This window comes from Muntiacus reevesi, chromosome 11, assembly GCF_963930625.1.
Source record: "Muntiacus reevesi chromosome 11, mMunRee1.1, whole genome shotgun sequence".
NCBI classification, from domain to species: Eukaryota; Metazoa; Chordata; class Mammalia; order Artiodactyla; family Cervidae; genus Muntiacus; species Muntiacus reevesi.
Window position 1 is genome coordinate 10,225,539 of NC_089259.1, and position 27,967 is coordinate 10,253,505.

The following is a 27,967-nucleotide window of genomic DNA, read 5'->3' on the forward strand; positions in this document are numbered from 1 at the left end:
TCTGTATCTTGGACACTGAGAAACTGTCATCAGACTACTCCTCTCAGCATACCCTCGAGGACATATAAAGCCATTTGCAATTATAGCTGGTACTCAGTTGAAAATCACATCCATTTTAGCACAATTTGGTACAGTATAATACAAGTCATTAGGAAATGCAAGATCACGAACGAAGCACTATGAAGACAATTAAGTCAGAGAGTTCTTTTCCTTCTTCCAAAATCGAGCCTAATTTTTCAGTAAATGGTTTCTGAACAATGACACAATCCTCTATTTAAACGAAACTTTTCCACTCTTATTACCAACACAAGAATTGCTCAACAATTCCTGAAGCTCTAAAGTTTGTGAGTGATATGCATTATCAAGAATTTATGGCTCTAAACCCAGAGCGCAAAGAAGAGAAAGAGCTACACAAAGTCATACCGATCAAAGGAGCCAAAATATACTTTCTTTTAGCATTCTCTCCATAACCTCCTCACATTAAAAAAAACCTGAACATCAGTCAACTTTCAAAATATCTGTGGGTGCTTGGTGTAAACGTCCAAATATTTGAATTAATGGAGACGATCTAAAACATATTTAGCTGTGGAAGTTTATTTACAATGTGAAAGTAATTAATTCTTAATCATGCAGATCACACTAACAGATTATTTCAAAACTCACTGTACAGCTAAAACTATCAAAATAAGAGTTTGGGAAGGCACATACAACTGAACTTTCTGCTGTTTGTCATGGCACTGCCCTGAAACCCATCCACAAGAGGCACTTCTTCCTCCTTCATTTGTTCCCAAAGGCCCAATAGGCTAAACATTATATAGCTCACCCCATTTTCTAATTTCAGCTTGCATTTAAGATAACGCTTTTGTTTCGTTTACAGCTCACATGCTGCTGACACAGCTGCCCCTTCTTTGTAATAAACACAGGGCTTCTATATTTAAAAATACAGTGAAACTTTGTTATAACATCCCCTCCCCAGGCTCCGGCCAATTTTCTCTCTTCTGACCTCCACCACCACGCCAGGATTTTCTAGCCGCGGCGCTCAAAACGTTATAGACCCTTTGGAGAAGTCACATTTCTTCTTGAAAGACATCTCATCCCAGTGGTCATTTTTCTTTTCCAGAGCGCGTGCGCGCGCGCGCGCGTGTGTGTGTGTGTGTGTTGGGCCAGGAGGGGGGCGCGGAGAACGGGACGGATGCCCTGGCTCTTCCCGAGCCAAAGCGCTCAGGTCTGCGGCTCCCGAGTCTGGGGAGCTTTCTATGATCGGCGGCCGGCGTCCCACATGTCATGCCGGGGTGCCCTCGGCGCGGGGCTCGGGCGCCCCGGGGGGACCCGCGGCCGGGCGGGCGGCAGCGGCGCGGTCGCCGGGGATCCCCGGCCCGCACCCCGCCAGAGAGGGGGCTGCTTTGTGTCGGGGGTCCGGGGTGCGGGCGGGGTGTTTCTAGTGAAGAACCCGGGCGCGCTGACTCGGGGCTCCGAGCCGGGCGCGGGCGAAGACGCCCCGCGTCGCTCCGGACCGTCCGAGGCGAGGGTGTGGGCCTGCGGGGGGCGCTGGGGGCCGATAAGGCGAGGCTGGGGTTAATCATCACCTCCCGAGCTTTGGGGAGGGGACGGCCCGGGCCCGCAGCGGCGGGAGGACGGCCCCGGGAGAAGTGAAACTCCGTGCCCCGTACCCCAACCCCGCCGGCCTCCCGCGCGAGCAGCCGCAGCCTGAGCGCAGCCGCTCCTCCCGCCCGCCCGACTCCGCACTCGAGGTAACCCAGGTCTAACCACGCTGCTCTAAGGCTCGTTTTCCACAAAAATCACCTGGCATTGGGGGGTGGGGGGAGGGGGGGTGTCAGGAAAAAAAAAAAAAGAGCCACTTGAAATAAGACAAGTCAGTTTTGCCTGTCTGTTTCTAAAATGAGTTACGACATTCCCATACCGGGAGTCGAACCCGGGCCGCCTGGGTGAAAACCAGGAATCCTAACCGCTAGACCATATGGGAAGTGCTGCGAGAAAGTCCGCGGTGACTCACCTGACAAGAGCGAACGCCGCCGCCACCCCAGCTCCGCCGCCTGCCGCCGCCGCCGCCGCCGCCGCCTCAGCCTCAGGGCCGCCCCAGCAGCCGCCGCCGCCGCCGCCTGCACCCCAGCTCCCCACGCGCTCTCGAGCCCGAGAGCGCGCCCAGTAGGAGCGCGCGGGCGTCCCAGCTACGGGGCGGGGTCGCTCCGCCGTCTGAGGAGAAGTTCTGAGGCCAAGCCCGGCGACTCCCGGCCCCGAAACCAGCTGTTTCACCTTTCTTTCTTTTTTTTTTATTTTAAACTCCGCCAACGACCCGCGCCCCAGCCTACGGGTCCGGGCTGCTCCGCCGGTCAAAGTGCGTGCGGACTAGTTGGCAAAGTTGAGGGCGGCGACGTCTCTGGGAACAGCTGTTTGCGTTCGGGGCGGAGGCGGCGCGCGAGCCTCGGGCCGCGAGCCAGCGAGCCTAGAAGGAGGGTGGAGGTTCTGGATCTCGGGAGGGAACAAGAGAAAGAGAGAAGGCGAGCTGACGCGGGGACACGAGACTCGAGCATGCCCTCAAGTCCCGTCGCGCTCTCGCCCCTGTCGGCGACCTCCGCCGGCTTATAACGACCCCACCTCTCGGGGAGCCGGAGGCCCGCCCCTCGAGGAGGGGCGCGGGGGAGAAGAGCGCGAACGCGGATTGGGTCGCTGGGGCACCCGTAGTTGGGAGCGGCGGAACGCGGGCCCCGGGGACGGCGGCAGGCGTCCGCGCGCCGAGGCTCCGGTGGGCCTCGTGGTGAGCTGGGGCCCAGTTCTCCCCGCGCGGAGAACCCGAGCCTCGGCCGGGTTTCGGGGCGGCCCGCGGAGCGCCTGGTCCAGTCATGTGAGTCGGGTCTCTCAGGCTCTCAAACAACGAGGTCTTGTTTCTCCGGGCGGCCCTTCGCCCTCCGGGGCTCTCCCTCCGCCACCGCCCCTCTCCACCTCGTCCGCCCTCGGCCAGGGGCGTGACGGAAGCGCCCTTAACTCGCTCGGGGCCGGCCGCGGACCGGCGGGGCCGGTTCTCTCGTCCCGGGGTGGGGACTCGCGGGCTCCAGAAGGGAGGCTGGCGGCCCCTGCAGGTAGGACGGCCGCCGTGGAGCGACGGAGGGCTGCTGCCGCCTCCACCGCCGGGGGCCGCGAGCATCCTCGTTCTGGTGGCGCTTGAACCGTGGGGTGTTTTGAAACCGTAGGGTTGGACTGCGGCCACAGCTGCCTCCTCCGCCCGCTAGAAGCGGCCAGCCCTGGTTAGCTTATGACTTTAATTTTTGGTCTTGCCAACTGAGAGATCCATTGGCTTTTCCAACTGTCTCTTGCCTTGAGGCTCAAGAACAAACTATTAACTGGTAGTTTCGGAGGAGCCACAGTCTCCCACCAGAGGCGTCTTATGTTTAGTTGTTTGAGTGGAAATAACTTGATTTAACGTGAACTTTATGAGTTTCTTCAAGTCTGCATTACGGTAACCTCACTCCAAAAATGCCAGAAAGGAATGGATGATCTTCTCCAACCTGTTCCTTGTTTCTTTACACTGATGACAATAACAAACGATACATTTTTAAAAGCTAATTTGTTTAAGGAAGTTTTAAATCCGGTGCAGACTTTTTTACTCTAGTGGCAACAGAATTTCAGTTGGTTGCTTTCAATCAGCTAAATAATAAAGCAGGATGCTGTGTGTAACAAGATTCTGAAGCTTGCATTTCGGACTCTAAGAAGACGTAAATCATGCAAAAATTACCTTTTTAGATTCTAAATACACTTGTTTTTTCTTTTCCAGGGCAGACTACTGGAAGTCACAACCAAAGAAATTCTGTGATTACTGCAAGTGTTGGATCGCAGACAATAGGCCTGTATGATGATTCCTCTATTAGAGAGTCTCCTAATACTGTATTCATGCGAGATTCCTTTTTTATCTCAACTGAGAGCTTACAAAGTACTTTCATATGCGTTGCTCTTGATTTTTCAAAACATCGAACAATTTCTGTTGTGTTTTTATTCCTTGTAGGAAAGCTACAGCCTTCTTCTTTATCATCAGCCCAAATTTGATTATGTACTAAGCCAAACTATTTCTCTCTGGCCCTTCAGTCACATTCAGGAAATGGACATTGAGTGGGTAATCACATTCATGTTTATGAAACACCTAGGTTATGAAGGTGCTGTTTGTAATATTGTTGTATACAAAGAAAAGTAAAAGCAGAAAGTCCTTAACGTGTGAAAAGAAACAACATTATTGTAATTTTCCTTGTATATTTCTGCTCTAAAGGTATTAAGTATATTTGATGTAGAGCTTTATATTTCTAAATGCTTAAATTTGAAAGACATCATTATCTTTGTCATGGAATATGAAAATAGCCAACTTTAAGCACATTGTTAGTGTATCTTTTAGTCCATATTCACCTCTTAAGACATAGAAGGAAAGGCACCATTGATTTTTTTTCACCCCATCTCATGCATGTCTTTGTACTATGTACGTAGTAGATAACTGATAGGATATTTTTTAGATGTATATTCGTATTCTTATTACTTGGTAGAGGTGGATGGGTAAAAGATTAGTAGCACCATCTGTAACCATGTTGTGTTTCTTTGGTAGATATTTATTATTATTTTTTTTTTTTAATTTTTTTTTTTAATTTATTTTTTTATTTTTCAGTGGGTTTTGTCATACATTGATATGAATCAGCCATAGAGCTACACGAATTCCCCATCGTGGTCTCCCATCCCACCTCCCTCTCCACCCGATTCCTCTGGATCCCCCCAGCCCAACAGGCCCGAGCACTTGACTCATGCCTCCCACCTGGGCTGGTGGTCTGTTTCACCACAGATAATATACATACTGTTCTTTCGAAACATCCCACCCTCCCCTTCTCCCACAGAGTTCAAAAGTCTGTTCCGTACTTCTGCGTCTCTTCTTCTGCCCTGCATATAGGGCCATCGTTACCATCTTTCTAAATTCCGCATATATGCGTTAGTATACTGTAATGTTCTTTATCTTTCTGGCTCACCTCACTCTGTATAATGGGCTCCAGTTTCATCCATCTCATTAGAACTGATTCAAATGAATTCTTTTTAATGGCTGAATAATATTCCATGGTGTAAATGTACCACAGCTTCCTTATCCATTCATCTGCTGATGGGCATCTAGGTTGCTTCCATGTCCTAGCTATTATAAACAGTGCTGTGATGAACATTGGGGTGCACGTGTCTCTTTCAGATCTGGATTCCTCAGTGTGTATGCCCAGAAGTGGTATTGCTGGGTCATATGGTAGTTCTATTTCCAGTTTTTTAAGAAATCTCCACACTGTTTTCCATAGTGGCTGTACTAGTTTGCATTCCCACCAACAGTGTAAGAGGGTTCCCTTTTCTCCACACCCTCTCCAGCATTTATAGAGAACATAGGCAAAACACTCTCTGACACAGCAAGATCTTCTATGACCCACCTCCCAGAATATTGGAAATAAAAGCAAAAATAAACAAATGGGACCTAATGAAAATTAAAAGCTTTTGCACAACAAAGGAAACTATAAGTAAGGTGAAAAGACAGCCCTCGGATTGGGAGAAAATAATAGCAAATGAGGAAACAGACAAAGGATTAATCTCAAAAATATACAAGCAACTCCTGAAGCTCAATTCCAGAAAAATAAATGACCCAATCAAAAAATGGGCCAAAGAACTAAACAGACATTTCTCCAAAGAAGACATACAGATGGCTAACAAACACATGAAAAGATGCTCCACATCACTCATTATCAGAGAAATGCAAATCAAAACCACAATGAGGTACCATTACACGCCAGTCAGGATGGCTGCTATTATTTTTTTTGACATTCATTTATTATTATCTGCAAAGAGTTTGATGATACTTTTCAGTTTTGTCTTTTTTTATTTCTTTTTGCATAGTTGCTAAAATTCTTGACTATCTTGTTTGATTTTGCCCATCCTTACCAAAAAAAAAAGTCACAAGTTTTAAAAGCTACACAAATCACCGATAGCCTCTCTTCCTTGGAAGTATACAAGCAATTCAGTGAAGTTTTTGAGTTATCTAGAGAAAATAATTCTTTCTAGGATTGTCTTTCTTCATTTCCTTGAATGGCTAATTCACATTGATTTAACCTTTAACTAGAAACAATTTATTTTTGATTGGGCCTTTAATATTCTCTGTATAGTAAAACCAACTTTAGGAAACCAAGATATGAAAAATAGAGGATGAATATTTGCTTTACGAAGTCACACTTTAAAGAGGAATTCACAGCAGTACTTTAGAGTAACTCAGCAAGTGCATTAGGTAAGAATTGATTGACAGAACTTGGCAAACTTAACCAGAAATTTCTTATTTCATACAACACATTTGTAATTTAGGGAGCATTCTGGCTTTTAAATAGGTAATAATATTCACTCACCAGCTCAGTCCCCATCCATCCAGTTACCATCATTCCTCATAGGTTACCCCTCTTTTCATTTTCTTGTCTGTGCTTCCATATCTGTATCTAAATGTTTCTGAAGATTCCCACGTGCATAGAAGGTAGCATGCTGTTTATACTGTCTTGCACCACAGTTTTATTTTTTTTTAATTGGACAGCATATCCTGATGCTCTTTTATCATCAGTGTATAAGGAGTTCCTTTGTTCTCTATTACAGCAGCCTAATTTTAGATTGCCCTGCATAGGAGTTTTACAATTTGTACCATTAACACGTTGTATAATAGTATTTGTTTACAATTTAGAAGGCATTTTTTAATGCCTGCTTTTCTCTCAATTTGAAGAAGCTGAGAATCACTGTTTATTCTTTTTTTTTTTTTTAATAGCATAATGCGGCAAATAGAGCAGTACAAATTCTAGACTCATTGGTTGTGACATTTTATGTTGACGGGTGTTTTTTTTATTTAATTTATTTTTGGCTTTGCTGGGTCTTTGTTGCTGCACTCCGACTTTCTCCCGTTGCCATGCGTGACTCCTCATTGCAGTGTCTTCTCTTCTTACGGAGCACAGGGTCAGTAGTTGTGGTGCACTGACTTAGTTGCTCCTCAGTGTGTGGGATCTTCCCAAACCCGCATCTCCTGTATTGGCAGGCAGACTTTTCACCACTGAGCCACTAGGGAAGCCCCAAGAGGTGTTTCTTGAAGTGTGAGGTTTTCTTTTCCCCACTCCTCTTTTGGCTTCATGTCTTGCTTGAGTCCTTATTACAGTCACATTCACTAGATTAGTCATCAAGGGTACCTTGTATATTTCTTTATTAATATGGTCATCATATTTTATTTTAAGCACCAAAGGACAGCTTGTCAGAGGGCATAATAATAAATAATGTGGTTTAGTTCCTTAGCATCATTTGATTAAAAGGGCCAGTTTGTATGAACATTAATTTTATCTTTTCTGCCAGTTGTACTTCAATTTTGTTATGTTCCATTTCCCTATTTACTGTTACTTTGCTGTGAACATTATGATGTGTAGTTTTCCTTTGTCTTTTTCTTAACCTTCAAGAGCATTGAATTTCATGAAAGAGGAAAGAATCATAAAGAAAATGTGGCGAAGAGGATCAGTGAGGTATTCTAGTTTGTTTCTTTCTTTGTCAGTTTTTCTCTGTAAATATCAGCCCTTTATCTAGCATTCACCTTTATATGTGTCTTAAATAGATTAAACAGAAAAGCCTGGATAAGGCGAAGGAGGAAGAAAAGGCATCAAAGGAGTTTGCGGCAATGGAGGCAGCTGCCCTGAAAGCATACCAGGAGGATTTGAAGAGGCTCGGCCTAGAGTCAGGTAAAGAGCAGCCAGCGTGTTTTCAAAAGGAGCACCTCAGGTGCTGAGTGAGCTCTTACTGTCTGCATAGAGGGGTGCATGCTCGGCATACCTCAGTGCTGTGCCTGTGTATCTCAGCCCTGTTTAGACTCTGGGACTTTTGCTCGTCCACGTTTCATTTTGCTTTGCTTTTGATCTTCATCTTTCAGTACCTGCATTCACAACAACTGTATTATACTAGAGGTTACCTAGCCCTTGCTCTGTCTTATTAGGCCAGGACTTCATTTCAGAGACACTTGAGTTTTTTATGGATCCTAATTTTTTGGCTAAATGGATCTATTCATTTAAAAAATAGACCTTGCCTTATACCCCAGTTCGCTCTATCCATACCATCAAAACTATGAATCATGTTTGTATAGTTAAATTATAGTGAATTAACCTTTTGTGGACAGATAATTGATTTTATTACTAGAAAGTAGAGGGTTTTTTTTTACTTTTTAATTTTTTATTGACTCTTAGACACATTATGTAAATTTAAGGTTTACATTACGTTAGTGTGATAGATTTATTGTAACGTGATTACATTATAGCAGTATTTATTATATTACATAATTGTATATCATTGTCTGTATTCAAACTGTGCATTAGATTTCTGGCTTATTTACTACTTACTGCAAATCTGTATCCTTAAACAGCATCAGTCTTATCCCTCTACCCCCCATCCCCTGTTAACTACCCCTATTTGCTCTGTTTTTTTACAAGTTTGACTTTTCTAGATTCCACATGTAAGTGATAACCCTACGGTACTTGTCTTTCTGTATCTGGCTTATTTCACTTAGCATGATGTATCCAGGGTTTGTCCATGTTGTTGCAAATGGCACAGTCCTTTCTGGTGGCTGAATTGTATATATGTGTATGTGTATATATGTGTGTATTAAAATGCCATATTTTATGTAATTAGTCTCTTCCTGATTAACATTTAGGATTCTTAGAGTTAGAATATTTCCGTGAGCGCCCTTATGCAGACACATTTTCACAATTTATATCTGTAGGCTCAATTTCTAGAAGTGAGATTGCAGATTTGCAGTGCAAATGTTTTATAAATTGATTGATGAAATCAGACTGTCTCCACAAATATTGGGCTGATTTACACTTTTCCTAGAAATAAAATTATTTTATTAACTGATGTTGGAAATAACTATTCCTTTGGAAAAAAGCAAAGCCATAAAAACTACCTATTTTTTACACCCATGTAAATACATGATGGATAAGACTGACCTACAGTGGGTTTGGTTATTCTTTTCAGTGTTGATCTAATGCAAAAACAATTTTATGTATTTGCATTTCCTTGGTTATTAGTGAAGATAATGTTAATTCTCTGAGTTACCTTTGACTTTTGAGTTAGAAAATTACATTTGTAAAGGATCTTTGTTAGGAGCATTAATCCTCTGTCGTATTTGTTATAAAGATTTATCGTTTGTCTGTCTCATATATATATTTTGGGATGTTCTCCTGGATAGTCTTACATTCTTGCATGTTTCGTTTTCCAAATAGGCTTTGTAGTAATGTGTCAGGTTCCCAAAGGAATCTTGTCAGGCTTTTGATTGGAATAAAATTATTAAACCAGAAAGGAAAACTTTACATAAGCTACTTTACCCTTCCTTCACCTTTCTCTAGAGATCTCAGAGCCAAGCGTATCACCAGTTACCAGCACTGTCCCACCCACCTCTGCATCAAATCAGCAGAAAGAAAAGAAGAAAAAGAAAAAAGACCCTTCAAAGGGCAGATGGGTAGAAGGCATAACCTCTGAGGGTCACCATTACTATTATGATCTTATCACAGGAGGTACGTCATTTAGGCATAAAGACAGTAGAAAATGATAACTGACAGTTTATTTTGTGTTAGAATTTTTAGTTATTATCGGAACACTTAAACAGTGAAGGAACACTTAAACAGTGAAAGACTGTAACTACATTTTTCCACAATGGTAAAAAAAAAAAAAAACAACTATGTGCCGTTTAAAAAATGTGCCCTTTTCATAGTGATTCAAGGTCATCATTAAAGACTTAATAGTGGGTTCCTTATCAGCTATAAATATAAATAAATATGTAGCTTTATATTTTCTTGCTGAAACTTTGTAAATGTTTTAACTTTTAGGGGTGTATGAATCACATGGAGAAAGAGAACAAGAAATAAAAAGGGTGGGTGGTACATATATTCAAGGAATGGGTAGAAGAAAAGAATGGTTGGGAAGGTAGGAGATGAGACTAGAGAGTTAATGAGGGAAAAAACCTTGGGCTGCCAGTATTGTGGGAATTAATAAGATCTGTAGAGTCACAGTCAATTTTTGACTACGAAGAAACAGTAATAATCTCTTGAGAGTTTTCACTGAGCTGTTAGTGAAGTGCATGTTGTAGTTAGCAGTGAACCATAAATAATTATATGCTAAATATTGTCTTAAATTTACATAGTAATTACTTATTAATTACATTTTCCCCCTTCTGCAGCCTATTCCTTGCTGCCTTTGTTCACCATCCTACTTTATATACTGTTTCTTTTAGCAATGCTTGTTTTTAATTCCTGCATATTTCATTTTATTTCTGTCTTGAGTCATTCGTTCCATCTTTCATTCTCCCCTGCCCCAAGATGTCAGAAGGCCTTCTCATGCCTTCAAAATTTATCAAACCTGAATTCCAAGAAGTCTTTAAGAGGAACCCTATCTGGCTCTAATACTTCTTGTGGAAGCACCAGTAACTACTTATCCTTCATTTTGTCCGCCCCTTCTTGGTTACGTAGCATTCACATGTATTCTACACAATACTACTAGGGTGTATGTTGTTTCTTTTATTTTTGAATTATGTTTTAAACTACAGACACATAGTATTTCATTCATGTTGAATATATTGTAAATATTTGCCAAATTTAATTATTTTGGAAAGATTTTACAAATACAGTATATTTTGCTTTAAGCATCTCAGTGGGAGAAACCTGAAGGATTTCAAGGGAACTTAAAAAAGGTAACTGAAGCACATTAATAGTCTTTTCTTTATTCTTTTAAGTGATTGGCTTTTGGGATTTTTGTTGGGTTTAGTTAATCGGATTTACTTGCAGATAAGCCTCCCAATCCCCCCAGGCACTTTGTTCCTTTCTTTCTATAATCCTTTTGTTAAAAGGGTAGATGGAGGTGAAAAAGTGTTGTCTACGCTCAAAGTCCATGCTGGGCGAATGTTATTAGTTGATTTGCAGTCAGTTGCCATTTACATTGGAGAAGGAAATGGCAACCCACTCCAGTGTTCTTGCCTGGAGAATCCCAGGGACAGGGGAGCCTGATGGGCTTCCGTCTGTGGGGTCGCACAGAGTCGGACACGACTGAAGCGACTTAGCAGCAGCAGCAGCCATTTACATATTCCAGTCAGTCTGCAAAGAACTGTCCAGGTGTTCAGAAGTGTGATATTCCATTCATGAAAGGTGGCTTATGACTAACACAAACCAGGTTCCTGGCCGTGATCAGTACCAACTCCCAGGTTTCCATAGGAAAGGAAAGGTTGGCTGACTGTCTTAGTTATCTAATATATAACCACATCTTCAGTTTATGTTGGGTTTTTTCCCTCCCATTAGGCAACAGGGAAGACTGTGTGGATAGAAGGGTTAAGTGAAGATGGCTATACCTATTATTATAATACTGAAACAGGGGGTAAGTAGTACTTTTGATGATCTTTTAAGCTGTCTAAAATTGTACCTGACACTGCTCATTAGCCTGCTGGTGAATTGTCTGAACTTGAGAATTTTAGTATGCTGCTGCTGCTGCTAAGTCGCTTCAGTTGTGTCTGACTCTGTGCGACCCTATGGACAGCAGCCCAGCAGGCTCCTCTGTCCCTGGGATTCTCCAGGCAAGAACAGTGAAGTGGGTTGCCATTTCCTTCTCCAGTGTATTATTTTTTATAATTTAAAAGCATTAATACAATGGAAAAGCAAAGAGGTTTCTGTAATACACTGAGCTGTACATTGTTATTCTCAAGTGACACTGCATTCACAAATTTTACTTCAAAACTCATTTTTACTTTCTCCACTATGATTGGTTTTATCATAATTATTTTAGAAATATAATCTTTGCTTTGGAAGATCACCTCATTCAACTTGCCTTCTCCTTTTTTAAAAAGCAGAACTGAAGCTAATTTAGCAGTGGCTAAGGCTGTCTAGTTTTCACTTTAATTTTCAGTTACATAAATGTTTAGAAAATGTGTAATTATTGTTACCTAATTATTATCTAAGTTTTTCAATTAAGATTTTATCTAATTTCATAAAACTAGTCTTTGCAGTAATTATAGTTGATTTCTTCTGCAGTTAAATTTACCAAAATAGCTGTAGTATTGGTGTAACTCTGAGATGATTTTTGTTGTTGTTTTTTGATTCTTGCTATCCAAAGATTGCTACATAGCATTAAGTCTTTTAGGAGGAAAAGGCCGTTTTCATCTCCCTTAGGTAGATAGCCAGTCTGCCCAATGATGACAGTGGTTCTGTCTCAGTAAACCTGATACACTAAATCTTTACAGATATAAAATAATTTATAACTCCGGGGTTAGATCTGAGTGAGCTCAGTGCACAGCGTCTTCCCTTACCAGCTCTGTGACTGTGGGCAAGTCACCAAGCCTGTAGTTGCTCTTAAGTAGTGTCGATCATGTACTCCGTGAGGTCATGATGGTCACGTGTCTGTAAGGGTCCCCAAACAGTGCCTAGTACATATTAGATGCTTCACAGGTTTTTCATAAAAACTCTTTTGTTACTTATGTGAGATAGAGGCAAGGAAAAGTAACGTTTTTCACTAGTGCTAGAAAGTTCCCTGCAGTTAATAAGGGACTGTACATATTGATTTGCCCCCAACAATTTCAGTTTATGTCTGGACCAATGTGATTATTAATAGAGCCCCTTTTACTCTTAAAACTTTTCCAGTTGAACAATAAATTTTAGAATCAGTTTTATTAAACTAAAATTAGAGAATAACTGCAAGATAATTAGAGCTGCTGTCATTTTACTAAAAGCCCAACAAACCACTGGGTGGCAGTATAGTTCAACTGAGGTGTTTTTTTTCTCCTTACTATAAAATGACAAATTTTATGTATTCAGATCTTTGCCGTATTATTTCACTTTGTGAAGATCCCAGGGAAATTTTGTGATAAATAAATTTCAGAAAATCTCCTGTGTGTCCATTACCATGTTTCCTGAAATTGGTGGTGGTTAAATTTTGAGTTCTCAGAATGTATTACCCAGTTTTTCAGTCTCTTTCCATTGGGGCTGTAGTTGATACATCTAGTGAACTCAGATTGCTTGCATTTAATTTCTGAAAGCTAACAGCAAGATCTTTGAGAATGCTTATTATTTTCTTGATCAAGTGATGGTGTGAAGCAGATACAGTGTTGTCACTCAATAATGTCTTGTGATAGGAAACATTATATTGGAAATTACTTTTAAATAGCATTGGTAACTAAATAACATGACTGTTAAAATGTGTTGATTAGAATCCAGATGGGAAAAACCTGATGATTTCATTCCATACTCCGGTGATCTGCCTTCTAGTAAAGTCAACGAAAAGTCACTTGGCATCCTAGAAGAGTCCAAATCATCAGATTCACATAGTGAGTCTGATGGCGAACAGGAAGCAGGAAAGGAGAAGAAAAAAGAAGAGATCCCAACAGAAACACAAAAGCTAATAATAAAGTTTAAGGTAGGTTCTTAATTCTTTACAACAGTTTGTTAGTTTATAAAAAGATCTATAGACTCTTCAGTTTTCTGGTAGAAGGTGGAAATAAAACCAAGATATGCATGCCTTTTGGCATTGGATAAATGATAGCAGCAAGATAGTAAATTGATTTTTAGACCTCCTAAGTTTGAGATGCCTCTGTAACATCCAGAGAGCTGTCTGAACATGCACAGATGAATGTCTAAGGCTCGAAATGTTAACTTGAGTATCCTCAAAATCCTAGTAGTAATTTAAGTCTTAGAAGGGATGAAGTAACCTAGAAAAATTACCTTGGGAAACATTAGACACTCAAATGTAAGTGAGAGAGAAGCCCACAAGGCAGAATGGGGAGAGAACGGTTAGAAAGGTCTGCAGAGAAGGAGAGTCCAGTGTCCCAGAAGCCAGTGGGGTAGAGAGTGGGCATGCCAAGCTGCCTCAGTCATTTCCGACTCTTTGTGACCCTGTGGACTGCAGCCCGCTAGACTCCTCTGTCCATGGGATTCTCCAGGGAAGGATACTAGAGTGGCTCAATAGTTCAGTTTACGTAACTCAGGGACTGCGGCTCCTGCAGTGCTGGCGGATTCTGTACCACTGAGCCCCTGGGGAAGCCCTGGGGTAGAGAGCATCAAGGGCTGACTTGGTCTAGGAAGGAAAAGATACCCTTTGAATTGTGCAGACAGGAAGTCCTTGATAACCTTTCAATGGTTGGACCAGAGTTTCAGGAGGTAAAACTCAAATTACAAGAGGATGAAAAGTGGTTCACAGTGTGTATGTGGTTGGGATATGAAATGAAAAGCAGAAATTAAATGATAGGATGGTGGCTACATACTGACTTTTAATTGTGAGAGAGTTGTAGTGGTGATGTTTTCCTGAGGAGGAACTCCAAGAATACCAACAAAGGTAAGTGAATAGGTTACTAATTCTCTGTAGGAAGGTAAGGCTTTCATTTTCTGTAAGGTTTGCCTGTAGATGAGTTGCTGTCAGGGAAGAAGTCATGCCTTTTAGCCTCAGCTTACTCATGTGTAAAGAAATTAAGATTGTTTGCTGAGAGGAACTTTGGGGAGCTTGACATTAACAGACTCAAATAATCCCTGAGCCAAGGTGGGAAAGGAAATGAACCAAGTAAGAGGATTGACAGCTGGTGGTGCTGAGTGCCCAGCCGTGGTGGGAAAGTAAAACCAACATTTTAATAGTGTTAATAGTATTGCTGGACTTCCCCGATGGCTCAGCGCATAAAGAATCCGCCTGCCAGTGCAGGAGATGCAAGAGGCTCGAGTTTGATCCCTGGGTTGGGAAGATCCCTTGGAGGAAGGCATGGCTACCCACTCCAGTACTCCTGCCTGGCAAATCCCATGGACAGAGGAGCCTGGCAGGCTACAGTCCATGGGGTCTCAGAGTCAGACACCACTGAGCATGCTCACACAAAATAGATTTGCTAGTCCTCCTGCTTTTGTGACCTTTCTAGGAGCAATCAGGAGCCTGGATGCCAAAGTGGACAAGATACGTAACATTGATCCACGGTTGAGTACTGGCCTGAGAGGTGAAAGAATATCCAGGATGCTGGAGAGAGGGTGCTTGCAGCCTTCCCTAGGGTCTTGCCTTTGCCTGCAACTTCTCTACGCACCCCATAAATCTTGGTGGAACTTAGGGTGAAGAACATATCCAGTTTGTAGAAGAGCAGCAGCAACGCTTTTTGTGTTTATAGTTCTATAGTGTTTATAGTTCAGTGTTTATAGTTCAGTTTAGGTAACCCAGCATCCAGTTTGAGACAGATATGATTAACTTGAAGCAAACAAAATATTTCAAAGTATAGATAAACAAAAAAGGACAAACTATAATCCGGCCACTTGCCAGAGAAATCAGTAAATACCTTGATATTACTGGTCTATAATATTTTTGTATTCAGATTTGAACATTGCTTTAAGCAAAATATGGAGTCATACTGTAATAAGGTTTTATTATCACTTTGCAATTTAATCTGTCACAGAGAACATCATTAAGTCTTCATCTATTGAAATAATGGATGAATAGTATTCCATGATATGAATATACAGTGATTAATTCAGCCCTGTGGAGCTGAATATTTATTTTGAATAATCACTAAGGGGACCAGGAGAAGACATAACTGGAGGCATATTACTTCGCAATTTTAAAGTCTGCTGAAATTGGATCTCATAAATTCTGAAGGTTCATCAGTTTGTATGTTGTGTGGTTCTTTTCTTTTGGTAACACTTGACAGACCAATGGTTGGATAGACCTGGGTTGGAGATATTTAGATCTTTTACAATAGACAGGCATAGGGACAAAGATATTTAAGGGTGCTAGCAAAAGAATGTCTGTGAAGTGATTCTCTGTGGGCTGGGGCCTGATGATGAAGAATATGAAGTTATGAAGTCTAGATGAGACCAGCTGACTCAGAGCACAGGAAATTAAAGTAGTAGAGATGGCAGCGAGGTTGAACAGGAAGTACTGCAGAAGTGAGGGGGCTGGAGAGCCAATAGAGTAACACTGTTGGGCTTTTAAGATTTCACAAATTATTGCTGAATTTTAAAATCAAATGAAGGAAAATCATGAATAAAACATATTTTTGAAGGAAATGTTATTTAGCAAAAAAAAAAAAAAGATTTCACAAGTGGGGCATTTCTGAGTGATGACCTAATTCAAATTAACAGGAACATAAATATGAGGATTTAATATTTGAATACTACCTATGCACCAGGTGCTACATGTGAGGAAAATACCTTACTCGGTTACTAAAATATAGTGAAGGCCAGAGTTAGTGGTTTTGTGCATCAAAAACTGAGGGTCGAGAATTTTTAAGCTCCAGGATGACCACAGGAGTTTGAACAGAGAACGTGGTGCCTGAGTTGCCAGTGTCCCCACTTCCATGGAGTAGTCAGAGGCCATTAGACCACTGCGGAAGAATGGAGGACAGTTATATAGAAGGTGGCATGGGTCTCAGAGGAGGCGTTATTGCAGAGTAAAAAGTTTCATGTCCTCAGTATAAATGTTTTATTTTATTTTTTTTTTTTTAAATGTTTTATTTTAAAAATAACATGGTCTGGAAGCAGCCATGATTGCTAGAGAAGGCTGATGCTGTGTCCTGGTTCTGTGAGTGCAGCAGCGTAAGAGAATGCATTAACATCCATTCAAAGAATTGCAAACAGAACAGTCCCAGGACTGGCACCCGTGGTAGCACAGTTTGCAGAGAGGCTAAACCGAGCCACAGGGCTTTGTTATCCCAGGTGAAGGGGTGCCGTAAAAGCACCAGTTCTCCCCAGGGGCTCTGCAGAAGCTGCTTCTCCCTCAGGGGTGTGTCTTTTGCTAACTGCATGTCATTACCAGTTGTACAGGCCAGTAAATTTCTGGCAGTGTCCTCAGTGTGCGGATGGATTTCAGTTAACTTAGTCATTCAGTCGTGTCCAACTCTTTGCAACCCCACGGACTGTAGCCAACCATCCTCTTCTGACCGTGGAATTCTCCGGGCAAGAATACTGGAGTGAGTAGCCATTCCCTTCTCCAGGGGATCTGCCCAACCCAGGGATCAAACCCGAGTCTCCTGCATTGCCAGCAGATTCTTTACCATCTGAGCCACCAGGAGTTTACGTAGGTAATGGGTAGAGAAGGGTCCAGTGACAGGGCATTAAATTCGGAAGGGGCACAGTATAAAGGGAGGTCACTGTTGGACATGTGAGGAAGGAGAGAAAGCAGTAAAGTGGAGAAGAGAGGATGAATAAGGCCTGTGTATGTCTCTAAGTGTTGAACAGGTAGAGGGGGTCATGATATTTCTTAACAGCCTTGGCCATGGTATGTTAGCATTTTAGACGTAATGAAAAACCTAATCAAGCATTAAAGAAGTCCTTTCATGTACATTTGTTGTGTTATGTGCAAATTTGAACTATTGAGTTAATGTATTATTATTTATAGATCAGTAGCAAGACTATATTAAAGAAATTTTTGGTCCTGGCAGTTTTCTTTGAGGTTTGTTACTAATATTTCTTGACTTTGACATTCCAGGAAAAAAATAAAAATAGTAATAAAAGAACTGAACCAGAAACACAGAAAGAAAAAAATACCCAAGGGAAGAATTCATCAGGTCCAAGTGAAGAAAAACCCAAAGAAAAAAATACCCAAGGGAAGAATTCATCAGGTCCAAATGAAGAAAAACCCAAAGCTCATAAAAAACCAAACCCGTATGGAGAATGGCAGGAAATTAAACCAGAAGTTGAGTCCCAGTAAGTACCTGAAACTTAATCCAGCAGTTATAACTTAATTCTGTCCTATATTATTACAAGTATTTTATGTCCCAGTACTTCCGTAAATTGTAGTACTTACTTTCAGGAATATAGTGCTCATTAAAAAGTGTAGGTCATTTCTTTTATTTCTAGAGTGGTTTCATTTTCTCTAATTAAATATTTTTAAATGTAAGCTGTTTATTTTTTTAAAGTAAAACTAAGCATTGCTTTCATTCTTACAAAGACATGAAATTTCTATTGATCATACTAACATGCCATGTACATATGAGTATTTTCACACTTACCATGGTTATTCTATCAGTGAAGCAAATTTCTACATATCTAGTACATGCCTCATGGAATCTATCTAAAGGCAAGAAAACAGCCCTTGTTTTGTTAATGTATTGAAAATGGCTATGACACTTCACCCAAGGTTTTAAGTTTTTATTCATAAAGCATAGCGGTTTTATCAACTAAACAAGGTCCTGGTAGAAATGTTACTTGGTTTACATGATTAGCTTATGTGTTCATATCACTTACTGTCTTTGGATCATTTACACAATGAAAGGAAAATTCACCCACACTTTCACACACTGGTGTTTCTTAAATGCTTAAAAAATATCTTTGGGTAGGAAAAAAGTATCTATATGAATTAAACAGTTTTACTGCAAAACACTAGTGCTGTGGATACTTTCATAGTGAAATTATTCACTGTTAAACTGTACTTTGATGGAAAAGTCATAGTTTTTCACAAGGTGGAGGAATTCGAGTTTTGGGCAGCTTTATATACGGCGCTGATAAAGAGGGATTCCTTAGTGATAGCATACGGAATGTACCTGTCTTCAGTAAAGATTCAGGTTTTATTTATGTTATTTAATGAAATATTACGAAATATGTACTCAATGCTGCATAGTGCCAGGGACCAAAGTATATTGACTGTGTGTTGAAGTTGCAGAAATAATAGACTGCATTAAGTGATTTACAATAGGAGAATGGTCGTCTATACCAACATCACCTATACTTTAAAGCTAAGATTTCTTAAAATTTGAGTATTTTGTTTTCCCTGTGATAAGTTTACTGCAAAGCCATTCCTCTTAACATCAACCAGTTTAACAGGTGATGGATCGTGTCTGACTTCCTAAGTAGATTTACTGGTGAGGTTGAAACTTTTTTTCATATGCCTGTATTTATTAGTGTTTTGTATTTCCTCTTCTGTGAATTTTCTGTTTATATGCTTTGCAAATTTTTCTGTTAAGGTATTAATCTTTCCTTACTTGCAGATTTCTATGTAGTACAGAAGCTAACCATTTATTAGTAGAAGAATTTGTAGTTTGACTTTTAATTGTGCTTACAATGGTTTTAGATGTGTCGGATTTTGTTTTGTTTAACTAGTCTGATTTCTTTTCCTTTGTGATCTGCTTTATTGCTATTACCTATTTTCATCTAAATGTCAAGTTTATACTTATATTTCCTCCTGACTTGTGTGGCCTTTTTTGTGTAATTATTTAATCCATCTTTAATAATTTTGATACATTGTATGAGATAAGATCCTAAAATAATTTTTTATCTTCCCTGGCAAACCAATTCTGCCAGTACCATTCTTCCCCCCGCCTTTTTTTTTTTTTCATTCTTCCCCATTTTTAAGTGACCTTTTTTTAATCTATGTTTAACTCTTAAATTTACCAATTTGCTTCTGACTACCTATTGTTCCATTAATCCATCTGACTTTGAGATAGTACCATAAGAATTTAATTACTGTGATTTAATATATCCTTTTATATGATACATTCTGATATCTCATGGTTTTTCCCTATATTTTTTTTTCCAAATTTTATTAAGTAGTCTCTTCCTGTTTTTTCCAAGTTAGTCATTTGCAAGTGTTCAACAAGTATAGAATTTATATAAATGTTACAAATAAATTATGGCAACAATATTGTTTTCAGTATTTCATATTTTCATCAAAAAATATTGTTCACTTTTACTCTTTTTACTCATGGTGTTTTGTAGAATTTTCTATCCAGCTTCTGTCTGTAAGTCTCAGGTTTGCAGCCCCAGAACTAAAACCAGTGACTGGCACATAATAGGTGTTTGTGAGCTCAGTCACTCAGTCATGTCTGACTCTTTGTGACTCCATGGACTGTAGCCCACCAGGCTCCTCTGTCCGTGGGATTTTTCTCGTGGTTCAGGGCACCAAACGCAGGGGCATCTGGCAGCCCTGGATTCAGGGGCTGTGTCACCGCTTTAGCTCTGGTCACTAGGATCCAACAGCTGTGTGGTCCTCAGCAGACACTGCAGGCTTCCCCAGGGGCTGTTGGGGTCTTCAGGAGCACCTCCAGGTTCAGCAGCCGGAGGCCGGGACAGGCGGTGGTGGTGGCTGGCTCTGGTGGGGTACGAAGACTAGGCTGCAGGGCCAGCTGAGATCCCTGTGGGTGTGGAGGGCGGGCAGGCAGCAAGGGCCAGGGTCAGCTGCAGGTTCACCGGCAGCTTCAGGGACCCTGGCTGTTGGGGTGCTTTCTCATGGCTGCACAATCTCCCCCTGAGTATACACACTGCGGTGGAGGATGGTGTCAAGGGTCAGGCTGGGGGCATGCCAGTATGCAGCCACAGGGGCTGGTTCCTGAGGAGCAGGGTTGTGCAGACCAGTGACAGAGAAGACCGGGCCTGATTGAGGCTCACAGGCCCGAGCTGTTGGCATCGTCTCCCGTGTGCATTACTCCCCTCTGGGCAGTAGAGGCTGGTGATGGGTGGCAGGGCAGCAGCGTGCAAGCACACCGCTGGAGGAGCTTGCCTGAAGCGTGCCAGCGGCAGTGGTGTCAGCCGTGGGAGGGCCATCCCGGCTGCCACCTTGCACAGCACCCTGAGCTGACGGCATCGGCGAGGGCAGAGGGACGGAGGCAGCTGGCATCTGCGAGCACGAACAGCTGTGCACCGCGGTACCTGCTATCAGTGGGGATCCGCAGCAGCTGTGAGGTCTCTTGGTTCTTCCTGCGGCGGCAGAAGCGGCTTTGTCCGTAGAGCAGGTCACTGTGAACTGTAGTCACTGCCACCCCTTGACTGCTCTCTGTAGCCCCGTATTTTTTTTTCCCTTTTCCTGTCCATCTCTGTAGGTCTCGACTTCGCTGCTGTGGGTGGGGTGAAACCTAAGCAGGTCTTTGGTAACGTGGCCCAAAAGACTGCACCAGCTGGTCTTATCCCTCTCGTCTTTTCTTGGTGAGGGGAACTCTTTCCGGCTGGGAGGTTTCCTCTTGTCTCTGAGCAGTGTCAACCTGGATGATGCAAGCAAAGGGAAGTTGTCTTTCTTCTCTTCTTTTGCAGTTATTCTCAACCATGAGAATAATTTCATCCCATTATGTTGCTTAAGTTTCCTAAGTGGACTCAAGCAGTTTTTCTTCATGGATAGCTAATAGTTGATCATTTTGTGGGGATGGAGACTGGAGTCTCCACTAAAGGTTTTTTAAATGTTTTTCCTTATTAAATCAGCTCTTATTTTTAATTGTCTATTGAATTACATATCCATTTATTAATGGATTTTTCTGCTGCTTCATTTCTACGTCTGTAACTTTCTTCCTCTGACTCCTCTTAAATTTCTTTGAGTTTGCTCTTCATATGAACACTTAAGACTGCTGACAGTGGGTGAGGAAGGGGTCTGTTCTCAGTTCTTACTGAAACTGACTAAAGCTATATTGTTTCTTAGTATACTTCTGTCCATATATCACATAAACTTTGAGAGATGCTTTCTTGATTTCATTGTTTTGGGAACAGTTTAATATCATGTGTTTGCTTACTTTTTTGACTTGGTGGTTTTCCAAAAGGACTTATTATTCAAACTCTTATGTAGGTTTATTTTTTTCTACCTTTATTACATTGTGTTCAGATACTGTAACCTTTACAGTGTTTGCATTTTTAATTTGGAAATGACTATGGCTTTAAGGAAGTGCTTATGTAATTATTTTTGAAGTTATTTGAAAGGAAGGTATATTCTCTGTAATGTATTTTATTTATAGTCTCTTACCTTTCTTTCAAACGTCTTTTCCTCTGATTATGTCACAAGGGTTTATTCCCTACTTCATTGCCACTTCTGTTAGCTTCCACTTAGGAGTTTCCTAGGACCATGATTTCAGAAATGGACTCATTCTCTATTTTATCTCTCCCATGATCCCAGTTAGGAAATAATACTATGGCTTGATCACTTTATCAAAATACAACACAAAACACCAAGATTGTGAAATAAGTGAGTCTGTCATAGACTTTCTTGGATAGAGATTCATTTGTTCAGCCATCAAACCCTTCATTACTTAAATCTTTCTCTGCTTGGCTAATGGAATATTTTAGTTTCACCTGGAAGCAGAGGGGTCTGGGGGAAAGAATATCGGTTTTAGATCAACACAGGCCTAGGTTTTTTGTTTGCTTTTTAAATATTTATTTATTTGGCTGTGCCGGGTCTTCGTTGTGGCGTGCAGGATCTTTACCTGTGGCATGCAGACCAATGAAGCGTGTGAATTCTCAGTTGCAGCACTCCCCAACCAAGGATGGAGCCTGGGCCCCCTGCATTGGGAGCACAGTCTTAGCCACTGGACTACCAGGGAAGTCCCTGGCCTGGGTTTTAATCCAGGGAATATTACAGCCATAATGGCTTGGTTGACCAAGTTATTTAATTTCTCTCTAAACCTCAGCCTCCGCCTCTGTAAAATTATAAAAAGCCAAGAATGAATACCCCATCAACTTCAGGGGCTGCTAGCCGCCTTGGGAGGCACCATTGTTGGCAATCTAAGGGAAAGTAGGAAAAGCCAATAAAAGTTGCATTTGTCATATATGTTTAATACAGTAAAGAAAAGTTTGGAAGGCATCTGTGTTCAGAACAAATCAGATGTAAGACCTGTTCTAGTAAGCACACCTGTTTCCTGCATCCCCTTGTCAGATTTTGAGGAACTGTTATATAACATCAGGATCTACTGAGATGGCTGCTTCCTCACGTTTGTATTACACAGAATAGTTTCTAGTTTTGCTTTTTCTAGTTTTGACCTGTGCATTACAGATTTGAAGTTTTCTTTGTTCTTATATTCTTTGTATTTACATACTTTCTTTTATGTTGCTTTTTGCAGTTCTAGCAAGCTTCCTATTTCAGTTTTTAAAATTATTACAGTGCTTAGAGACCTCTTCTAAGCCTGTGTGTTTATCCACGTGTATATAGAATGGACCATGAAAAGCTCTCAAATACTGTCACTATGGACCTCTCCGCACAATCTTTGTGAGAGGGAAGCAAACTGGTTACTTTTAAGATAATTGAATGGAAGAGCATATATTAAATTTAAATTCTAAGCAAACACATAAAAATCACGTCTCGGCAGTTATCAAGAGCCGTAGTTGATGAGAAATCACTGTGAAGGTCTCCAGCTTTTGTCTCTGCTTTCTTCTGACTTGCCTGCCTTTCTCAGGCAGGATCTCCCCACTTGATAGCAAAGCTTTCGACTTTTCTCATACCAACAAAGATTCCAGCGATAAAGAAGTGCTGCTTTACCAGTTCCAAAAGTGGCCCTGTTTAGCTTTCATCAGATACCCAGTTCCCGTTCCTGAGCTAACCACTGTGAATTCTGACTGGACATGAATTGAATTAAGCTCAAAACTCAGGAAGAAAGAGGTTGTTTCCAAAAGAGAAAAAAAAAAGAAAACTTAAGGCGTTCTAGTACTAAAAAAGACACTCGAAAAACCAAAAGAGCCTTTCTACTCCAGGTGCCTTGTCATAGTGTGGTTTATGGTACACATTCAGTGTGGATGCTCCTGTTAGAACAGCTGCTACTTGAGGAACTTGCCTAACCGTCCAGGGGTAAGCCTCCATGCTTCCAATGCTGGGGGGTGCCGGTTCAATTCCTGGTCAAGGAACAAAGGATCCCAAATGCCATGTGGTGTGGCTAAAAAGAAAAAGAATAACTCTACTCTAGATCTACCATACCCTTTCAGACTTCTCCTGGCCCTTGGGAAAGGTTTTCCTCTGTTTCCAAAGATCAAGATGAATGACTTCATTACACGGGTTCTTCAGAGATTGGGGGGTGTGATCTTTACTAATCTTTATTCTTCTTAGATGGGGGGTTCTCAACTCTTGATATCTGAGACTTCTAACATTTAAATCATCCATTTACCTTTTTATTCCTTTTTCTCTCTTGTCATCACTCTTCCTTTCATGCTGACCAGGTAATCTTTTGGTTTCAAGTGAAAAACTTGAGTTACCTTAAATTTTAAGAAGAGGTTAATGGAACTTCCTTGGCGGTCCAGTGGTTAAAGACTCCAAAATTCCACTGCAGGGAGCATGGGTTCAATCCCTGGTTGGAAAACTAAGATCCTCACAAGAAAAAAAGAAAGGAAGAAGGTTATTAGTCCAAAAATTCCCAGAAAGCTTCTCCCTCAGGGGAGGCAGGAATTCGGCTGGGCCTCACAGATAACTGGAACCAGGCCTGAAACATTGGCAGGATTCTCCATCTCCCATCCTGCTTTTCTTTGCAGGCCTTATTCTCTTTATCTCTACAGAACTCCTTTCTCTAAGTAGGAGAATGTATGATTCCCAACAAGTTTTATATGCTTAGCTACTAAGGGGTAAACATAATGGTCTTCCTGGTCCATGTTCAAAAAGCTCATGGATGGGACAAATGGCTGTGGTGTGACTTAATGCTCTTTCACAGACCAGTTCACTATGTCGAGGGTAGAGACTATGATAGACGCATATTAATAGGGTACTGATCTCTGGACTAGTCATCTGATTATTTATAACAGCCAAGTGGATAGTCATACTGCATCAGGACATTGGGATTCCGTGGTTCTCATTGTGTGCTGTGAAAGCCCTCAGAATCCTTCTCAGTCCATGGCAAGACCCCTTTTCATAGACACATATGAGTTCAAGCATTTCCTTCAACGATATACCCAATGGGAACAAAATAATAGAAAGGATTTTTCCTTGTGTGTCCACCTATACGGATGCTCAGTATCTTAAGTAATATAAAACAGTATTTTAAAATAATCACCTTCTCCAAAATGACCAGCTTCTAATTTCCAGTATTATCATTAGAAAGATGACCTTGAGGTTTTGGTGAACTCATATATTATGTAAAAGTTTGTTTTACACTGTCAAATAGTGGTTTTATTTTTTTCTTTCTGTTCCAGTGAGGAGGTAGATTTGGAACTTCCAAGCACTGAAAATGAATATGTATCAACTTCGGAGGCTGATGCTGCTGGGGGACCCCAACTGGTTTTTAAAGAAAAAACAGTCACTTCTCTTGGAGTCGTGGCAGACGGAGTGGCCCCAGTCTTTAAAAAGAGAAGAATTGAAAATGGAAAGTCTAGAAATTTAAGGCAACGAGGTGATGATCAATAATTATAAGAAAGCTTTTAATGTGTGCTTTTTGGACATAATGGAGACTGTACATCTTTAAAAGCTCCTCTGTGTTTGTTTTACATTATTTAAGTGCTAAAAATTTAGACTTACTCTGAATGTATTTTATGTGAATTTAAAATAAATCTTTTTTCATGTGAAATTGATTTTTGTTCCTAAAATGGAAGCCTACCACATTGCATTGTAATACAGTGTATTATCTTCAGTGTCTAAAAACTGGTAACTATGTCATAATATAAGATGCTATGTATCTGTTATTTAAAACATTTGTCCCATTCTTCCTCTTATGAACATATTTGTACTGTACTGAGAACAAATTACCTTTGCACACTGATATTATCCAAGAAATAAGAATTATACCACATAAGAGAAGATTCATAGCCCATGATGATTCAATTCTGAGGATCCTGTCAGAAAGGCTGATGTAGAAATGCATCAGTACATGCATATCTTCCTTACTTTTTTCAACTTAAGGTCAAGGACCAAGAACCAGGACTGTAGCTCAGGTAGTGGTTAATAGGGAATGAAAATCGGACCAAAGGAAGATAGGTGTGTCTGCCTGGTTCAGCGCAAAGTGACAACCTTTGCTCGGCGTTTTCACCTTGAGCCAGGCGCTGTGCTAGGAACTGGGGGTGTAATGGTGAACAAGATACGTCTCTGTTCTTCACAACCTCTCGCTCAGACGGAATCGTTTTCCCTAGTCGTGCACTCTGTGCACCAGCCTTATATGTACTGGAAAATAGTTTTTAGGGTTTATTTAAAACTGTAGATGAAGTCTTGAACAAAAACAGTAAGGTCTCTGACGTCAGTGAAAAGTTTTTCTTTAGGCAGATTGGAAATTTCCCATTTCCTAGTTAAATTTCTTAAAAAGTGGAACTTTCTTATTTAATCCATTTGAAGGAGGTACCTTCCCTTTATTCCAAATTCTTAAGATTATATTTTTTATAAGTTGTACAGTAGTTAACATTTGGCAGTAAATATTTGTTTTTTTAAGGTTACTAGTGTACATGTAAGAAAATTATAGCTTATTAAAAACTTATGAAAGTCAAATAGTTTTTATTTTTTCTTCTAATACTGATCAGTGGCAACTTAGTGTTGCTGAGAGAGTATTTGGAGACTTGTACTTGTTTAGTGTACTTATTTGAGTATTTCACAAGTGTATTGCATTATGGAGAAGTACATTCTGGAAGCCCATTTGTCATCTAGCTAATAAGCAGTGTGTTTTGGTGCTAGACTTTCCTCAATTGGAAAAGATAATAAGACCATAAGTGGAATACTGCTATGTTTTACCCACATATTTAGCTTATATAAGATACGCTAATTTAAAGGCATTTTCACAACCACACCTTATTCTGTGAAGTGTTTCTCTTTGGTGCATTCATTATCTCCTTTACCTTTGCAAGATGACAGTATTCCCAAGTTTAAAGGTCAGTTTGCCTTAGACTGCTTTTAAGGATTGCTCAGGAAAGACGTGACAAACACAATTTTAGTCGATCAAATCGTGAAAAATAATACTTTTCTATTTGCCTTGAAAGAATAAGTAGAAAATACACCAGCTTTAACTTCCTGAATTTTTGCAGAAGTTAAATACTTGATACCTTTTCTAACATTACCTTTCTCATTATTTTGCATATACTTTTCTATATATATGCATATGCAAAAGCTCAGTCATGTCCGACCCTGTGACCCCGTGGACAGTAGCCCACAAGGCTGCTCTGCCCATGGGATTTTCCAGGCAAGAATACTGGCGTGGGTTGCCATTCCCTTCTCCAGCAGATCTTCCTGACCCACATCTCCTGTGTCCTGTGTCTTCTGTGCTGGTGGGTGGATTCTCTATCACTGCACCACCTGGGAAACCCTTCTGTGTGTGTATATATATATAGGTAGATTATAAAGTCAATGTATTTTTATTATATATAGAGAGAGAGAAGTGTTTGAAAAGTCCCAATAATCTTCCCCTCTTCCCCTATTGCCTCTGTGGGGTGTTTTCCCCCTAAGCTTTTTAACACTGGGTACATGTGGATAACCCTTAGGACACCTGGATCCATCTCAGCACGCAGGCTTCTCTAGTAGTGGTGCTCAAGCTGAGGAGTTGCAGCATACAGGCTCTGTAGTTGTGGCACGTGGGATCGTTTCCCGACAAGGGATTGAACCAGGTCCCCTGTACTGGGAGCAGAATCTTAACCACTGCATGACCAGGGAAGGTGAAGGTGAAAGTCACTCAGTCATGTCCAACTCTTTGCGACCCCATGGACTTAGTCCATGAAATTCTCCAAGCCAGAATACTGGAGTGGGTAGCCTTTCCCTTCTCCAAGGGATCTTCCAAACCCAGGGATCGAACCCACGTCTCCTGCAGTGCAGGCAGATTATTTACCAACTGAGCCACAAGGGAAGCCCGGATGACCAGGAAAGTCCCCCCAATTTTTAAGGACTGAAAAACTATAATCAAAGTTCAGTTCAGTTGCTCAGTCGTGTCTGACTCTGCCACCCCATGGACTGCAGCACACCAGGCCTCCCTGTCCATCACCAACTCCCAGAATTTACCCAAACTCATGTCCATTGAGTCGGTGATGCCATTCAACCATCTCATCTTCTGTCGTCCCCTTCTCTTCCCACCTTCAATCTTTCCCAGCATCAAGGTCTTTTCAAATGAGTTAGCTCTTCACATCAGGTGGCCAAAGTATTGCGCTTTCAACTTTAACATCAGTGCTTCTAATGAACATTCAGGACTGATCTTTAGGATGGACTGGTTGGATCTCCTTGTAGTCCAAGGGACTCTCAAGAGTCTTCTCCAACACCACAGTTCAAAAGCATCAATTCTTCAGTGCTCAGCTTTCTTCACAGTCCAACTCTCACATCCATACATGACTAC

The 27,967-nt window shown here is 41.2% G+C and overlaps 2 protein-coding genes and 1 non-coding gene across 5 annotated transcripts in view; 1 reads left to right on the forward strand and 2 right to left on the reverse strand.

Moving 5' to 3' along the window:
- Window positions 1-2,570, reverse strand: part of ELF1 (E74 like ETS transcription factor 1) — a 117,027-nt gene extending 114,457 nt beyond the window's left edge. For both annotated transcript variants that reach the window (XM_065902361.1, XM_065902363.1), the window contains exon 1: window positions 2,015-2,570. The gene's annotated coding sequence lies outside the window, so the exon portion shown is untranslated. The remainder of the gene's footprint in view (window positions 1-2,014) is intronic.
- On the reverse strand, window positions 1,913-1,984 carry TRNAE-UUC (transfer RNA glutamic acid (anticodon UUC)). Its single transcript has one exon. It is a non-coding gene; the product is annotated as a tRNA-Glu (tRNA).
- Window positions 2,571-2,715: 145 nt separating the features above from the next.
- Window positions 2,716-26,145, forward strand: WBP4 (WW domain binding protein 4). Of its 2 annotated transcripts, none has more exons than XM_065902365.1 (10): window positions 2,716-2,863; window positions 3,791-3,863; window positions 7,488-7,550; window positions 7,640-7,763; window positions 9,420-9,587; window positions 10,713-10,759; window positions 11,361-11,436; window positions 13,259-13,464; window positions 17,497-17,714; window positions 24,867-26,145. In XM_065902365.1, coding segments are annotated over exons 1-10 (1,188 nt in total). In that variant the 5' UTR covers window positions 2,716-2,861; the 3' UTR covers window positions 25,078-26,145. The 2 variants fall into 2 exon arrangements, with proteins under 2 accessions (XP_065758437.1, XP_065758439.1); XM_065902367.1 differs by lacking the exon at window positions 2,716-2,863 and adding an exon at window positions 6,177-6,295 and having other exon boundaries at window positions 3,814-3,863.
- The last annotated feature ends 1,822 nt before the right edge of the window (window positions 26,146-27,967 follow it).

What these genes read in the sequence shown, in the direction of transcription:
- WBP4 (XM_065902365.1), top strand. An exon ending in GGATCGCAGACAATAGGCCT is followed by an intron (nt 3,864 to 7,487) that starts GTATGATGATTC and finishes TTAACCTTCAAG; the next exon opens with AGCATTGAATTTCATGAAAG. An exon ending in GAGGCTCGGCCTAGAGTCAG is followed by an intron (nt 7,764 to 9,419) that starts GTAAAGAGCAGC and finishes ACCTTTCTCTAG; the next exon opens with AGATCTCAGAGCCAAGCGTA.